This window comes from Pipistrellus kuhlii, unplaced genomic scaffold (assembly GCF_014108245.1).
Source record: "Pipistrellus kuhlii isolate mPipKuh1 unplaced genomic scaffold, mPipKuh1.p scaffold_m20_p_6, whole genome shotgun sequence".
In the NCBI taxonomy this organism is placed as follows: Eukaryota; Metazoa; Chordata; class Mammalia; order Chiroptera; family Vespertilionidae; genus Pipistrellus; species Pipistrellus kuhlii.
In genome coordinates this window covers 3,921,069-3,937,706 of record NW_023425562.1, presented here as the reverse complement: position 1 = coordinate 3,937,706, position 16,638 = coordinate 3,921,069, and the positions used below count along the sequence as shown (strand labels likewise).

Sequence of the window (16,638 nt, the reverse complement as noted above, 5' to 3'; positions counted from 1 at the left end):
GGACAGACAGCACGCATCTCCCATCTCCGAAGGCCTTCTCCCCGTGTCCCGCACCCGAGCCGCGGGGGCTCAGCGTCGCCTTTGCTATTGAGGGGAGAGGGGGTGGCGAGGTCTGTCCTCTCGCCCCGGGGGCCACAGGCGGGCGCACAGGGTCCCCGTGCGGGACAGGCGCACGGCCCGCCGGACCCCGCGGCGGCCGGGCCAGAGGCGGGCCCGCACCCCTGCCCCGCGCTGCGCCCGCGGCGGAACAATAGCGGCGGCGGCGGGCGGGCGGCGGGCGGGCAGTGCGGGCGGGCGGGCCCTCCTCCGGCGCCGCCCCCGGCCCGCCCCCCGCGCTCCCCGCTCCCCGCGCCGCCGCCGCCCGCACTGCCCGCCATGGACGTCCGCCTGTACCCCTCGGCGCCCCCGCTGGGCGCGCGGCCCGGGCCCGAGCCGGCCGGCCTGGCGCCGCTGGACCCCTTCGCCTGCGGCAAGGTAGGCGGGTGCGCCCTTCGGACCCGAGCCCGCAGCCCAGCACCCCGGCCGGAGCGCGGGGGCACCGGCGGGGCGTCCTCCGGGGGGACCCCGGGGAGGGGGCGCCGGCGGGGCGTCCTCCCGGGGACCCCGGGGAGGGGGCGCCGGCGGCCCCAGCGCGGGGACACCGCCCCGCCGCCCGCCGACGGGCACCGCCGCTGCCCGGACCCGCTCCCACGCGCGCCCCGAGCCGCGCTCATCGCCGGCAGAAGTCACCCCGACAGGCGCTCCCTCCGCGGCGACAGGGACGCGCACCCTCAGCCACGGCCCCGACAGCCTCTCCTTCCTTCTTCCTTCCTCCATTCATCCATTCATTCATTCATTCATTCATTCACTGTCCGGCGGACCCGCCGCCGCCCGACAGCCCCGTGCCCGCCCGCAGCCCCGCCGCCCCCACGGCCGCCCTGGCAGCCACGCACCGGGACCCGCGCCCTCGCACCCTGCACCCGGCACCCCACACCCCGCACCCCGCACTCCGCACCCGGCACCCCGCACCCCGCACCTGCTCCGCGCGGCCGCCAGCACCCGGGCACGGCCGGGGGCGCACAGAGAAGGCGCCCGACAGCCGCCCGCGCGCTCCGGACGGCGGCTCCCACGGCCGCGGCCACGCCGGGCAGCCCCGGCCCCGCACGCCCCTCGGCCCCCAGGCCCCGCCGCACTCGGCCCGTCCAGGTCCAACTTGCCCGGCCCCGGGCGCTCACCGGGCCGCTCGCTGATGGGACCGCGGGCCGCGGGCTCCGGGGGCGATGGCCCGTGCAGGCCGGCCCGGCCCTGAGCGCCCGCGGCGCCCCAGGCCGGGTGCGGGGGTCCCCGCCCGCCCCACCGCTCCCCTCCGCCCCGGACCGCCGCCCCCACCCCGCAGGCCCGCGGCGCTCTCCGCCCCGCAGCCGGCCGTTAGGTGCACCTGCGCCCCCGCCTCTGGCCTCGCCCGCCGCCCTCCCGCCGGGAGGAAACTTCACAACTTAGTTCGGAGCCGGCTGTCCGCGTCCGCGGGGCCGGGGCCTCGGGCCGGAGGCCGGGCCGAGCGGCTGCGGGTCACGCGGAGCCCGGATTGGGCGGCGCGTGGGGCTCCCGCGGCCCCGGGCGGAGGCGGAGGCGCTGCGGGGTGAGTGCGGGCGCGCCGGGCGGTGGATCACAGCCTCCCGGGGTCTCAGCTCCACCCCAGCCCCGGCTTTTCCTCCACCCCGGCTGTGGGGGTGCTCCCCGGCCGTGGGGGTGCTCCCCGGCTGTGGGGTGCTCCCCGGCCGTGGGGGTGCTCCCCGGCTGTGGGGGTGTTCCCCGGCTGTGGGGTGCTCCCCGGCTGTGGGGGTGCTCCCCGGCCGTGAGGATGCTCCCCGGCTGTGGGGTGCTCCCGGGCTGTGGGGGTGCTCCCCGGCTGTGGGGTGCTCCCCAGCTGTGGGTGCTGTGGGGCCGGGCTCCCCGCGGCGGGCCTCTGCGTGGCCCCGAAGCCCCGGGGAGAGGCTGGAGCGGCCGGCAGAGCCCCCGCTGTTGCCGCTGGCTGGGGCTGGGCTGGGGCCTCAGGGCCTAGGGCAGCCTGGGGGTCTGGGGGCGGCCTGGGGGTCTGGGGGCGGCCTGGGGCGGCCTGGGGGTCTGGGGGCGGCCTGGGGGCGGCCTGGGGGTCTGGGGGCGGCCTGGGGGTCTGGGGGCGGCCTGGGGGGCGGCCTGGAGGTGGGGGTGGGCGGCCAACTAGGTCTCTCCGGGATGGCGGTGATTGTCTTTTTGTCCGGTGACTGGCAAAGTTAGAAGCCGAAGAGGTGTGTGTGTGTGTGTGTGTGTGTGTGTGTGTGTGGTGTGTGTCCCGGGAACAGGCTGGCTCTCTGGCTGTGTCCAAGCTGACGGAGGAAACATGCACTAAAAGTAGCGAGTGGAGTCTTCAGGGAGGAGAGGACAGTTGGGTGTGGGGGCAGCAGGTCTGTCGCCTGCCCTTGGTTTTGTTATTTTTTAAAACACGAAGTGGGCAAGGCTCCAGCCTCTGGTTTGGGGATGCGTCTGGGGGCTGGGGATTTGTGCCCGCAGCTCGGGGGGTGTGGGGTGTGCCTCAGGGAGCCCTCCTCTGGGGGCCGGTGTGTGTGGGAGCCCCTCCAGAGCAGGCGGCCCCATACGGGAGCCTTCGGGAGGCAGCATCGGCGAAGGCCCTGCTCTGTCCTGATGCCCTAAAGCTCTGACTCGGCACCGGGAACCGGTGTGGAAACCCTGCGGGGAGGGAATGAGAAACGGGCGATGCCGGCTTCTGTCTGTGTGGTCTGGGACCCCGCCTGTCCAGGGCTGAGGGTGTGTCCAGGTGGAGGGAGGGTGTGTCCGGGTGGAGGAAGGCGGCCAGTGAAGCCACGGGGATGGATGAAAGCAAGGTCTGACCTTGCCCTTGGACGTGAGACAAGCTTCTCGGTCCTTCGGGCTTGTGACGTGACGAGCCCCTTGGCTCAGCGAGGGGTGGGCCGGAGGCCTGTGACAGCAGATCCCAGGCGGACGGCGGCCTCCCGCAGTGGTGGTGGTGTATTCATTGTATTGTGTATATCCATAGTTCGTTCCATTTTCTTGCTAAGTTGTATTACAGTGTATGCTAGAGCACAATTGCATTATCTGTTCGTTATGGACCAGAAGCTGAGGGTGAGGGGCTGGGGAGGGGAATGCCCCGGCTCCATCCTTCAGCCGGTCACCGTCAGAACCAGAGGAGGAACCACACGCAGGGCCCGTAGATGGGGCTGCAGAACCGGGACACAGGCTGGTCCTCGGTGTCCGGACAGTAGGCTTGTCCCCAAGGGACTCGGGCCTGAGAATGCCCAGGCGATACCGGACAATTGCTGCGCAGCTGACCTGGAAGGGCCCTTGGCGACTGTTCCCTTGGCGACTGTCCCCTTAGCGATCCTCTCTCTGCACAGAGATTCCAGCCTCTTTAGACCGAAGCCAGGAGCAGCGGCTGTTCCTCTGGTGTCTCTTGTTTGAGAAAACACACAATGGCAAAGCGCGCTATGGCTTTTAATTTTGCTTTAGGTGTGTGTTTTGTTCATCAGTAATATTAGCATGCATTTAAAAAATAGCTTACCGGCTACGAGGCAGGCACGTTACTTACTGCACGTGAGAACGGTGCTTGGTGAGCGGAGGTGCTTGTGTTCCTGTGGCCCCTAGGATCCTGGGGCACCATTCTGGGAACCGCTGGTCCCTCCTTCCTTGCTTCACAGAAGGGGAAATTGAGTCAGGGAGTCGTGTACTCAGAGGTGACAGAGCAAGAAGAGAACAGAGCAGAGGCCTGAACCCAAATTTCTTGACTCTCAGCTTGACAGGCATCTGGCCTTCCCACAAGCCTCTGCTGTGGTTGAGGGACTCGGGGGCTGTGACAGCCTTTCCTAGGGTAACTGTGAGCACCCTTCCTTCAGATTTCGGCAGGGCACTTGACCACCTGGCATTGCCTGGGGCAGACGTGTGTAAACTGGCCCTTGGCTTGGGCACACCTGGGTCCACATCCCCATTGTGTCTTTGTGACCCCAGGGCAAGTGATTTCTCAGCTCATTTGTTGTTGTTGGGATGTGATGCTCCTACTATAAAACGAAAAGTTTAAGTGGACAGCAGTTTTGATGGCACCACCATCCCATTCCAGATACAGAAGCATTTCCATCACCCCAGAAAGTCCCCTCGTACTCCTTTCTAGTCTACACCCCTCCCCCCTCCTCAGGAAGAAACTGCGTATCTGATTGCTGTTATCGAGCTTTGTCCAAGCTCGGTTCATGTGCACTAAGTATGTTTAAGTTTCAGAACTTCCTATGCAGCAGACACATTTTCGTCTGGCTTCTTTTTGCTCAACTCCGTGTCTTTAGGATTCATTGTATTGTGTATATCCATGGTGTTTGTCCCATTTTATTGCTGAGTTACATTGCATTGGATGCCATAGCACAATGGCATTATCACTTCACCTGATGATAGATATCAGGTTTGTCTCCAGACTGAGCTATTATACATAAAGCTGCAGCGAACATTCTTATCCGGGTATTTTTGTGGGTGGGACAAATGATTTAGTATCTCCGAGCTTCATTGTTCTCCCAGAGGTTTGGGAGGGTTACATGAGGATGTAGGCTAGGCTAGTCCTTGGCACATGCCAGCTATGAATTACCTAACGATGGTACCAACCACCTGGAAGCTATCCTGGTGAGAGGCTTAGCATGCCTGCATTTCAAGCATCGCTCCTCACCGGTGCAGACATCCTCCATGGCCGGCCTGGGGATGGCTTTTTCCATGCAGCGCTCCATGGCCACCCACCTTCCTTCTTCCCCCATGCCGCCCCAGACTGGCACTGCACGGGATGCATGTTCTGCCATCCATCCATCGGTCAACAGTTACGGAGCATCTCTTTGTGCGAGGCACAGTACCAGGCAATGGATGCGATAGCACTGAACAAATATAACCCAGATCGCTGCCCTCAGGAGTAGTATGTAGTATGTAGTATGGAAGTCAATAAGTACATGGGTGAACTATATGGTATTGTGACCAATGGCAATCCAGTTATGGGGAAAATGAAGCCAGGGAGAGGGTCGGGGGTGCCGAGGCCAGGTGCTGGTTTGCACGTTGGGGGCTTGGGGCAAATGTCTGTACACGTTAAGAATCATGTGGACCTGGCTGCTGGTGTGGCTCAGTGGATTGGGCATCATCCCATGCACCAAAAGGCTGCCAGTTCGATTTCCAGTCAGGGCATGTGCCCAGGTTGCTGGCTTGATCCCTGGTAGGGGGTGTGCAGGAAGCAGCTGATTGATGTTTCTCTTTCACATCGATATTCTCTCTCTTTCTCTCTCTCTCTCTCTCTCCCTCTCTCTCTCTCTCTCATTAAAAAAAAATCATCTGGCAAGATTTTAAAAACAGGTTTCTGGGCTCCACCCAGCGATTCTGATTCGTTGGCCGCAGCCCTGAGAACCTGCATGTTTAATGAGCTCCCGGTGAGTCAGTGGTGGTGTGGTTGTCTGTGGGCTCGCAGCAGGCAGGAACCATGGCCAGCGCCTGGCACAGCGCCTGACCCAGAATTATTCAGGAAACGTGTGCCGGTGTGTGAATGAGTCAACGCTTCACCCACCCACACACACGGCTCTGGAGACAGCCTCTGGTCCCTGGGTGGGAGCTACGCGCGTCTGGCCACGAATGATTGGCGTCTCCTGGTGATAACAATCCACGGAGTCGGCGTTGCTGTTCCCACCTTATCTGGACTTGAGCCCCGTGGGGCCTGCTCAGTGTCCCTGCGGGGTGAGGGCCCGCAGCTGCTTCCCGCAGGGGCGCAGGGGGACATGGGGGTGTGGGAAGAGCCCTGGGCCGGGGGAGCTCTGAGCTGAAATGGCTGGTCCCAGGGAATCCCGGGAGGATGCCTGCATCTCTGTTAGGCAGTTCTTTTTTACTTCCCCTCTAAGCCCCGCCCCAGCCTGTCCTAAAGGGTCCTCTAGGATCACATTTCTATCCCTTACCTATCTCAGGAGGGGTAGCCCGGGCCGGTACTGGCTACTGGGTGACCTTGAGCACGGCAGTGGCCTTCTTTGAGCAAATTGGTGACTAGGAGCCTAGTGAGACGGGAGCTGTGGTGTGGAAATAGAAGGACATAAAGGCTGGGCATGTCCTTTATAACTGCAGAGGGCAGTGCACCCAGCGAGGAGGAGGAGGATGCTGAGTCCTCCCAGGGCAGTCACCACTATCTCTGCCATACCTTTCGTATGCCCAGGGCTGAGCTGGCACATAGGTGCTCCCTACGTACAGGGTGGGCAAAAGTATTATAGGTTCATAATTAATCAGTAATAACAAAAGAATAAACTCGGTTCCCCATACTCACAACCGTAAACCCACTCTTGTCCCACCCCGTATGGACTGAATGAATGGATGAACGAATGAATGAATTCGGGGTAGCCTGTTGCACCCTGTGGCGTGAGGGACTTAGCATCTGTTGGGCTCAGACTCGGAAGACTCTGTGGTGAGCACCGCGGGTCCACAGCGGGGCAGGGCCGCTGTCTTTGGCTGACCTGGCATTCCCAGAGGGCCGTCCCTGACGGAGGAGGCCGGGGGGCAGAGCCCGGCACGGGGAGCGGCCAGCGAGGCGGGATGAGCAGATTGGGGTCTGTGCACGCAGGACGGGGCCCCACACTACAGCCTTGACCCGAGGACTCTCCTGTGGTGTGACTGTCAGCTCCGTGGGACTCCGTGGGGCCGTCCGCTTTGCTTCTCCGATTCACCAGCACTGGTCCCGGACACGGAGCCAGCGTATATTCTGGAGCCCGGCAGACTGGGTTTGCGTGAATAAGCTCCCCGGGCTCAGTCTCCGCCTCTGCAGAATGGGCACGCCCACCCCCGCCCCTGTAGGGTCGCCCGCTGAGGGGGCTGGAGATCAGGCACGTCCAGCACGTGGCCAGCAGGGAACGCGTCCGTTCCTGTTCACAAAGAGCCGCACAGCCGTACGTTACAATGCCGGGCCCCGACCGGCCGTCCCCTCCGAAGGCCAGGGGTCTCCGTGTCTTGGTCTGTGGATTGGGTTTCCCCGAGCCTCCGGTTGGAGAGGTCTCCTGTGGGGCTGCTCAGGATGATGCACTGACAGGGAGCTGCTCCCTCCCTCTGCGTCTTTCCGTTTCCTTCGGGAGCCTGTGTGGGAGCGGAGGCAGGGCCGGCGGGAGCACCTCACAGCTGCCCCACTCCCTGGCGCGGACCGGTGGGTGGTGACCTGTGCACATCATGTAGCCGCTCCGGGTCTCGGCTTCCTCACCTGCACCAGGGGACCTGATGCCTTTTTCATTGTATCGCTAGGCAGTGCAGGTTGAAGTAACAGATATGGGAGTTCCATTTAATATTTTTAAAAAATATATGTTTTATTGATTTTTTTTTTTTTTACAGAGAGGAAGGGAGAGGGATAGAGAGTTAGAAACATCTATGGGAGAGAGACATCGACCAGCTGCCTCCTGCACACACACCTCCTACAGGGGATGTGCCTGCAACCAAGGTACATGCCCTTGACTGGGATCAAACCCGGGACCTTTCAGTTCACAGGCTGATGCTCTATCCACTGGGCCACACCGGCCAGGGCAGTTCCCTTTAACTTGGAACAGTGTTTCTCAGCCTCAGCACACAGACATGTTAGACCTGATGGTTCCTTGTGGTGGCTGTCACCTCTCGCTTTATGGGATGTTTTCCAGCAGCCCTGGTCTCGGTCAGCTGGAGGCCAGTCGCAGCCCCTCTCTAGTGATGGAAACAATGTCCCCGGACTTTGCCCAGTACCCCCTGGGGGGGAGGATGGCCTGAACCACAGAGCAGACAGCAAAGGCGATGAGCGTGCCAGAGCTTCCGGGTTCTCTCTTTCTCTCCAGTATTTTAGTTCCGTGTCTCCCTGTCCGTAAAGTCTCCGTGTGCTTGACAGTCTTCTTATTTACATGGACCCCAAACCTACACGGGGGTTTTTCAGCATGGTTAGGAGCAGCAGTGAAAACATACGGTACGTCATTATTAACTTAATGAGTCGTGGTAAATTATAATTTTACATCTTATGAAAACATGGCGTGCAACACAGGATAGTAAGTTCTCACCAATTACCCTGAAGCTTGAACTTGCTCCCGTACAATTGTGATTGCTGGTGTCTGCTGGAGTGAGCAATGGTGCGATTTTTCGATGTGCAGTTACCCGTTGGCTGCTGGCTTACAGGTGTCCAGCGGGTTTTTATTGAGTGCCTACTGTGTGCTGGGGGTTCCAGCCATGTCCTGAAGGCTCAGCGGCTCAAGGGGACACTTGTCCTTCCTGGATGCAAGGCTGTGTGGATCTGTAATTGCATTTCATTTTACATGTAACGCAAACTGTAATTCGTCATTAAACATGTACTTGTCTGGGGAAGTGCCAGTGCCAGGGGTGTGGGAAGGGCAGGGTCTTATAGGAAAGGCCAGGAGGCCACAGGGGGGCGGGGTAGAGTGGTGGGAAGGTGTTCTAGGCAGCGGCAGCAGCTGTCCCAAGGTGGCGTGGGGGGTGGTGTGGGGCTGCTGTCAGCCCAGGGCGGGAGGCCGGCTGCAGGGAGCGGAGACCACCATGAGGCGGGTCTCAGGCGGACGGGTGGTTTTAGGTAGCAGAGTGCCTTGGAGCCCGCAGTGAGGTGCAGGTGTGGCGTGTTGGCTGCTGCTGGATTCAGACTGTTGTCAGCCACTGCACCTGGGTCTTCTGCTGGTGGGAAAGCTCAGTGACTTGTGTTTGACTTTCCCCAGCAGCCAGGGATGCTCTGCTGAGTGTGACAGAGGGCACCGGAGGGCAGTTAAACAGACTGCGGGGCACCCCCTCAGAACTCTCAGGAGGGCTGAGGAGGGGCTGAACATGAGCTCTGCGAACAAGTCGATGATGTCGTTGCTGGTCCGGGAGGCACACGTAGATTGCGCGGCTCAGACTGGAGTGTGGGAGGGTGGTCCCTCCTTGCCTTAGGGCCATGGGGAGGTACTGCTGGTTTGGGCAGGTGGCTGGATGTAGCTGCTGGTTTGGGCAGGTGGCTGGATGTAGCTGCTGGTTTGGCAGGTGGCTGGATGTAGCTGCTGGTTTGGGCAGGTGGCTGGATGTAGCTGCTGGTTTGGCAGGTGGCTGGATGTAGCTGCTGGTTTGGCAGGTGGCTCTGGCGAGGGCACGGTCTGGCATTCCTGACACTCCTGCCTTCCTCAGGCCCCTGCGGGTCATGGGGGGTCTCCTTCACCTGGAGAGTCTCTGACCTTGGGTTCCCCGGACACAGACTCGGTAGGAGAGCTGCTGTGGGAGGGTCCTTGGGGGGATGTTCTTAGAGGCGCACCTCGAAGGGAGTGAGGAAAGCGTAACTGGCCAGAGGGAGATGCTGGCCCAGGATGTGGTTGCTGATGAAGGCATCTCGCAGGGAGCTATAAAGCTAGGCCGGCTCTTCAGAGTGGTCCCCGGTAGAGGCCGGGGGCGGCCCAGGCCTTAGGTTCCTGCCCTCCCCCGTCAGCGGCTGCGGTGGCTCCTGGGGCAGGGAGCAGTGCCCAGGGGAAGCCGTAGCTCTGAGCCCAGCAATAGCACTCCCAGCAGTTGGGGGATGAATGCATAGAAAGGGGAGCATCGCCATGTCAAGGGGAGGCATCTTGGGGAGAAAACATACCTTCCTCTTGTTCCCAAGAACGACGAGTCACTCACTGAGGGTTGTTCTTTATTTCACGGTGTGAGAGAGAGCTGCAGGGTAACTGCTTCTCGGGTCCGCGTGGAGTGAAAAGGATCACAGTGGAATTTTCTGGGGCCTGAGGAGATTCTCCTAACGCTCCGTGGTAGGGTTCTAGGTTCTTGGGCTGTGATGTCACACATTTCCTGTTGGCTGCGGAGGACGCCAGGCTGGTTTCTGAGGAGCTTCTGGGACATGCCCCCGGGGGTCACCTCCGGGCAGGGGACCATGGCTTTCTCTGGGGCCGGAGTCCTGGCCCTGCCTCCGCCTTCATGTAGGTCCGTGTCCATGGCTTTGCCCTTCCCCATCTCTGAGCTCCCAGGAAGGTCAGAGGCAAATGAGTGGGCCCGTTGGAGCCATAATTACAGGGTATCATGGCACCTCTTTTACTCATTACTCACTCCTGATTGCATTTCATTCTTCTATCATTTCCTCTTTTGTCCAGAGTACCCCCATTCTTTATTTTAAAGATTATTTTTGGCCCTGGCTGGTTTTCTCAGTGGTTAGAGTGCCGGCCTGCGGACCAAAGGGTCCTGGGTACGATTCCAGGTCAAGGGCACGTGCCTGGGCTGCAGGCTTGATCCCCAGGCCTAGGTCAGGGTGTGTGTGGGAGGCAACTGGTATATGTGTTTCTCTCACATCCGTGTTTCCCTCTCTCTCCCTCAACAGTCTCTTTAAAAATATCAATGGAAAAAATATCCTCACGTGAGGATTAGCAACAACAAAAATTGTGTTTTGTTCTCCATGAGATACACAGAAAAAAGACATTAGACCATCCAGGGGGAGAGAGGGGGTCTGGAAGAGAGGCGAGGTAAAATGTCTGTGCTGCATCTGCCGCCGTGAACTCAAAGTCCCCGCTGATGGGTTTTAATTTTTAAAATGTGTTCTATTTTATGGAGAAAAGCGGGATAGAAATAAGCACAGATTACTCTCCGGGCTCTCACCGCATCTCAGGTACGCTCACTCACATTACCTCATTAAGTCTTCATAGGAACGGTGGCAGGCACACGTGTGCCCGTTCTGTGGGTGAGCTCCAGAGGGGTCAGGTTACACAGGCGGCAGAGGAGTGGTCAGCAGAGCCGGGCTCGGCCTGTGCGCGCTGCCCCTCGGGCCCAGTGCCCGGAGTGCCACCCTCTGCGGGGGGGGGGGCGGGGGGTGTGGGAGGAGGGGGGGCGGCTTGCCCTTGTTTTTGCTGTTGGTGCGTTGGCTCTTCCGGGGGCCCGGGGGTTTCCAGCAAGGCCTCCCGCCTTGGTGTTCCACTACAAACATCATTTGCTAATAGAGTGCCTCCACATTAGTGCTAATTAATACGTGCTTATCTCCAAGCGGGGCCTAATTTGCAGGGATGATTTAAAGACTTGTTGGAAGTGAATCCGACTCGGGAGCATCGCCGGGGATCAATTTCAGGCATGCTCTGCGCTGCTCCGTGGTGTTGTGTTTTGAACTGAACTGGATCACGTGGAAGATGGACTCTGGGCCTTTCGTTGCTTATTTATTCTGCAAATGTATCGAGGGCCTATTGGGTGCTGCCCACATTCTTTAAAAAGGTCCCTCCACCCGCCACCCCCATGCTCTCTGTGTCCTATAAGTCCCCCCTGAGCTGTAAGTTAGTTTCTATGCAAAGTCAGATAGTGGATCCCAATGTGCCTTTCGCATTCCGGGGAAGCGCCTGGGTTCCATCCTGGCACTTGCAGGCTGTGTGGCTTCCGACCTGGCACTTAAGTTCACGGAGCCCCCGTTTCCTCACCTGACCTCCACTGGCACCTCAGATTGTGGTGAGGCCTCTGGGACATCGAGTGAGTGGTCCTCTCCCTCCCTTCTGCTGCCAGGTGCTATGCAGGCCATCGAGTCCCCTCGTAGGGCAGCGAGCGTGGGTTCATCCAGTTTTGTTTTGTTTTTTTAAATAAACAATAGAGTCCAAGGAGCTTCCCAGCTCAGAACAGTGTGGTGCTCCTGGCCGGGAAGGTCCCTTCTCTCCTGTCTCGGTTCCCTTGGTCCCATTGCAGCTCCCACAGGGACCCTTTAAGGTTCTGTTAAGCGTTCAGACTCGCAGGACTCACCCAGGTGACACTTGGTCCCTGTCTCCTCCAAGGAGCTGGGACAGGAGTCACCGTCTGCCAGCAGGGCACACGATCCGTTCCCCGGTTTCTGCGGTAGCCCACCGAGGGGGCATCTTTGCCAGGCTCCCCACCCCTGCCCCAGGTTTTAGTTCATGGCCAAGGGAAGGAGACTCAGGGAGGGTGAGCTTGGAAGCCACCCTGGCTGAGAAGCCAGTTCCCCCCAGAGGACTCATACTGTGTGTTCCCGTTTCACACTCGTTCCTGGACGGGTCCCTGCAAGGGGCGTGCCGGTTTCAAGAGTCACTGTGGCCGAAACTGGTATGGCTCAATGGATAGAGCATCAGCCTGCGGACTGATGGGTCCCAGGTTCGATTCCAGTCAAGGGCATGTACCTGGGTTGTGGGCACATCCCCAGTAGGAGGTGTGCAAGAGGCAGCTGATCGATGATTCTCTCTCATCGATGTTTCTAACTCTCTATCCCTCTCCTTTCCTCTCTGTAAAAAATCAATAATATATATATGTTTTTGTTTTTTTTAAAGAGTCACTGTGCTCAGGAGAACCTACAGCATGTCTTCTCTATCAGATATTTATAATTTATTTATAGTTTCTTCCCGTCTAGATGCGACTCACCAATCAGGGGTCATTTGTACATAAACAGAGTTGCCTAGTAACATCATTAACATCCCAGCTTCACCAGATTTCCCGGGGAATTATGCTAGGCAGTAACAAAGGTGAGATTCTTGTGCAAAAGGGAAAAGGGCTTGGTTAGCTTTTCACTCAGATTTCCATTCTATTTCTCCCCAACGGGTGGTGTTTTGGGGCATCTATTGGGGAGGAACGAATCCCTCGGGTATTTTGTTTTATATTCAATGTTTCTGTACAGCTTCCGGCTGATCCATAGGAGATACACACACATATTCTGGCCAAGAGCTATGCTTTGCGATCATTGGCCTCAGATCCAATCCTGGCTTCTTTGGTTCATTCATTTGCTCAGCTACCCAAAGAGCATTATTCCCTGCCCGCCGTCTGCAGGGCTGTGTGGTAGATGTCAGGCGTGGGAACGTGACTGACACCTGGTCCTAGCTCCTGAGGAGCCAGTGTCCTAATAGAGAGACAGGCAGAAATAAACAGTTCCCACTGGCTGTGGGGCCATCACACCGGCCGGGAGTAGTCAGGGAGGTCTCCTCAGAGGAGGAGACACAGGGCCTGTTTGGAAGGTGAATTTGCCGCGTGAAGAAGGTAGAGAAAAGCATTCCAGGTGGAAGGAATGGCGTGCGCAGAGGCACAGGAAGAGAGGACGGTGTCCAGTGATGAGGCTGGAGGGGGGAGCGCGGGCATTCAGAAAGCTGCTTTATAACGCTGGGCCTCAGCTTCCTCGTCTGCAAAATGGGGTTAGCAGCGCTTTCTCCTGCTTACGAAACTAAATGAGATAACAATGCATGTTTAAGCACCCGGGGTAGTTAATTTTAATTTCCTTTCCAAGTATGTCTATGGATGCCTACGGGCCAGGCTTTGATTTTAACCCTGAAGGCCCTGGCCACCCGCCTGCGCCATGCAAGCATTTCCACCCGTGGCTCTTCCGTGAGCGGCCTCCTCTCTCCTGGATGGAGCACTACATGCTGGCACGCTAGTTGGCTTATGTCTCACAGTACCAGCGAAGCACATGATTGTGTTTTCCTAGTGGCTCGACATTAACAATACGCCCTGGCCCCGCCGAGGCGTTCCCTGGACGGCTTCCCGTCTGCTGGCAGCCACGCATCTGTCCGACGCCCTGTCACCGCGTCCTGGCGTCGGCTGCTTCGTCCTGCTTTTCTCAGCGGTGGCCGGCCACCTCCCACCTCCGGCGGGAGAGGCTCAGCTTTGGGGCACTGACTCTCTGGTAGCCACGAGTCACACATCAGGAGGAGCCGAGGAGCCGTCCCGGCCACGATCGAGATCCTTCTGATGTGTAGATCGGATCCTGTCATTTCTCTGGGCAGTTCCGCCCTGTGGGTCTCCCGTGTGGCTCGGTGAACTCGTACCAGCCTATCAGGCCTCTGCCTAAAGCACATGTGTCGAACACAAGGCCCTCGGGCCAAATCCGTCTGTCCAGGCCTTGCAATGTGGCCCGCACCGCGCTGTCATCACTGCACTCCGCTGCGTTTCCATCACAGTGACAGTTTATGACTGTTCAGTAAACCATTCGGCCCGCGATTTAGGCTGGATTTTAGATTTTGGCCCCTTCTCTGATTGAGTTCGACACCCCTAGCCTAAAGCCTTCCGGCAGTTTCCCTTCGTGTGCGGCTGACACCAGAGGCCTTTCCTGGCCTCTGGATTCCTGTGTGATCTGGCCCCTGCCTGCCCTCCAGCCTGTCCAGCACACCAGGCTCTGTGCTGGGGACGCCGTGCTGGGTGAAGCCAGCCTCCCTCCCCGCTGCTGATGCCCGTCTACCCCCAGGCCGGGCGGTGTTCCAGATACCCCCTCCCCACTCTCCGTTGCCCGAGGGCCAGCACCTGCTCTTCCCTTTGTGGGCACGGCTGTCTAAGCCTTCTCCTCACTGCCTCAGTGCAGGTACCCCATATTCTCTGTCACAGCCTCCAGAGTGTGCCCCTCCCACTGCGTGAGCTGTCCGTGAGGTTACTTCAGTGTCTGCTCCGCCTCGAGGACAGTGAGCTTTCAAGCCGCTGGCGTCGTCTGTGTTGGCTGCCTCCCTGCCTCCCGGCACCTTAGCACGGTGTCCGTTTGTGGCGGGTGCTCGGTTAAAAGCTGTTGACAGGCCGAAACCGGTGTGGCTCAGTGGATAGAGCGTCCGACTGAAGGGTCCCGGGTTCGATTCCGGCCAAGGGCATGTACCTTGGTTGCGGGCACGTCCCCAGTGGGAGGTGGGCAGGAGGCAGCTGATCGATGTTTCTCTCTCATCGATGTTTCTGACTCTCTATCCCTCTCTCTTCCTCTCTGTAAAAAATCAATAAAATATATATATAAAGCTATTGACAGAATGAAGGGATCAACGTGGTGGTTATAATTTCCAGGGATGGCCACTGTCACCTACCCCAGGCTGTGTGTTCAGGAACCATCCCCTCACCCTCTCTGGGCCTTGCTTTTTGGGTATCGTGGCCAGGAGGATAAACACATCTGTGTGTTTGTCACAGAGATGGGGTGCCAGGGGGCTGCAGGTGCTGGTACGTGTGAATCCGCACTGGGACGCCATGCCTCACCTCCAAGAGGGTCGATGTTCGAAACCCTCATCATTGTGGTTCTTAATGCTTGACCCCGGGGCCAGGGCTGGGGGGCCTCAGCGCAGCCGCCCTGTCTGCCCACCTCCCGTCTCCCTGAGGCCAGTGACCTTGCCATTGGCAGGGGGCGGGCATCGCTCCCGGTTGCTCGGGTTGGGGTGTCTGGGGCACAGGCAGAGCGGCCTTCAGAGATAGCACACCTCTCGCTAGTCCGTGAGGATGTTTCTGGTGAGCAAGCAGGACTTTTGGGGGACTTCTCTCCTAGAAAACGATCACCCTTCCTTTTCAGTAAGCTGTCAATGACGAAGACTACGAGTAGGAAATGGGGAGAGGGACCTGTCACTACCCCCTCCAGGCAGACTCAAGAACAGCGTTTACACCGAAACCGGTGTGGCTCAGTGGATAGAGAGTCGGCCTGCGGACTGAAGGGTCCCGGGTTCGATTCCGGTCAAGGGCATGGACCTTACACCTTGTTTATTTGGCCCGCGTTGGCCTCTGAGTTTGACACGCTTGTCTCCAGGCTGGCCTCTGGGGGGCCGTGGAGACACAGAGCTCTCCCATCACCGCGGAAAGCTCGCTGGGCCCCTTCCAGTGAGGCACGCAGTGGAGGGTGGGAATGGAGGGCCATGGAGAAGAGTGGGAGCCATTGGGAGAGAGAATGTATGAGATTTGGGGCGGGTTGGATGTGGGGTGCTATAGAGATGGGATGTCCAGGGTAAGAATCAGGCTGTGGGCTTGGTGCCGAAGTACAGCTCCTTGTCAGAGGAGCGAGCGTTTTTGTGGCTCTTGGTAAGGGTGTCATGCCACTTTCCCAGAGGGCCCTGCCCGTTCAGCAACAGCACGAGAAAGCGCCCGATCTATGGCACCCTCTGGCTGGCTTACTACCTTTGGAAAAACCTCCCATTGTGTATACACCTCTTGCCAAGTCTGCCTTCCCTTCAGGTCTAACCTGTGGCCAGGAGGTCTTTGCGATCAGGAATCACATGTCCATGAATGCAGATTTCAATAAAAAAAGAGTTCTGTTTGCCGTTGTGGCACAGGCCGATGCCGTTTAAATGCCTTTGGTAATATCTTCAATCAGATGGCAAACAGAACCCAGGGAAGCTCATAATAAAAAATGAATTAGGGCGATTAGCAAAGGTGAGCCGCTTCCCTCCTCGGGCGACAGGCGGAGTTGGCGGAGCTTGCAGGGCGCCTCCTGTCCAAACACACGTCTGGGTTATTGCCGACGCGGAGTGGCCCTGGGGCCTGCTCCGCACATAGGACCTGGTTATTGCGTTTGGTTTGCAAAGGTCACGGACATTCCCTCGGAGGGGGCTCTGGGGGCTCACGCCCGGGGTTGGCGGGAGGGGGCCTCTGGAAGAGGGATGTCTGACTCAGGGCGCCCTGCGCTGCTGCCTCCAGGTGGGAACACCAGCGGCCTCGCTCCCCCTCCCTCCTTCCTGCGGGGCCCTGAGGACCCCTTCCACCCCTCCTTCCAGCACCTTCCCCCGGGGTGCTCTGGGGAACCTTTCCCATCTACCCAGCCGTCTGGGGCTGGGGGCGGAGGCCTTTCAGAGGAAGGCAGAGGCCCGGCCGGTGCGGCTCAGTGGACTGAGTGTCGTCTCACGGACCGAGCGGTCGTGTCTCAATTCCCAGTCAGGGCGCACGCCCGGGCTGCAGGCTCGATCCCCAGTAGAGGGTGTGCGGGAAGCAGCCCATCCTTGTGTC

General features: G+C 59.3%; 1 protein-coding gene across 2 annotated transcripts in view; it reads left to right on the top strand.

Annotated features, from left to right (window-relative positions):
- Window positions 1-316: 316 nt before the first annotated feature.
- TOX2 (TOX high mobility group box family member 2) overlaps window positions 317-16,638 on the top strand; it is a 101,139-nt gene continuing 84,817 nt past the window's right edge. For both annotated transcript variants that reach the window (XM_036419269.2, XM_036419270.2), the window contains exon 1: window positions 317-474. In XM_036419269.2, the coding sequence (XP_036275162.1) occupies window positions 376-474 (99 nt within the window). In that variant the 5' untranslated portion in view covers window positions 317-375. The remainder of the gene's footprint in view (window positions 475-16,638) is intronic.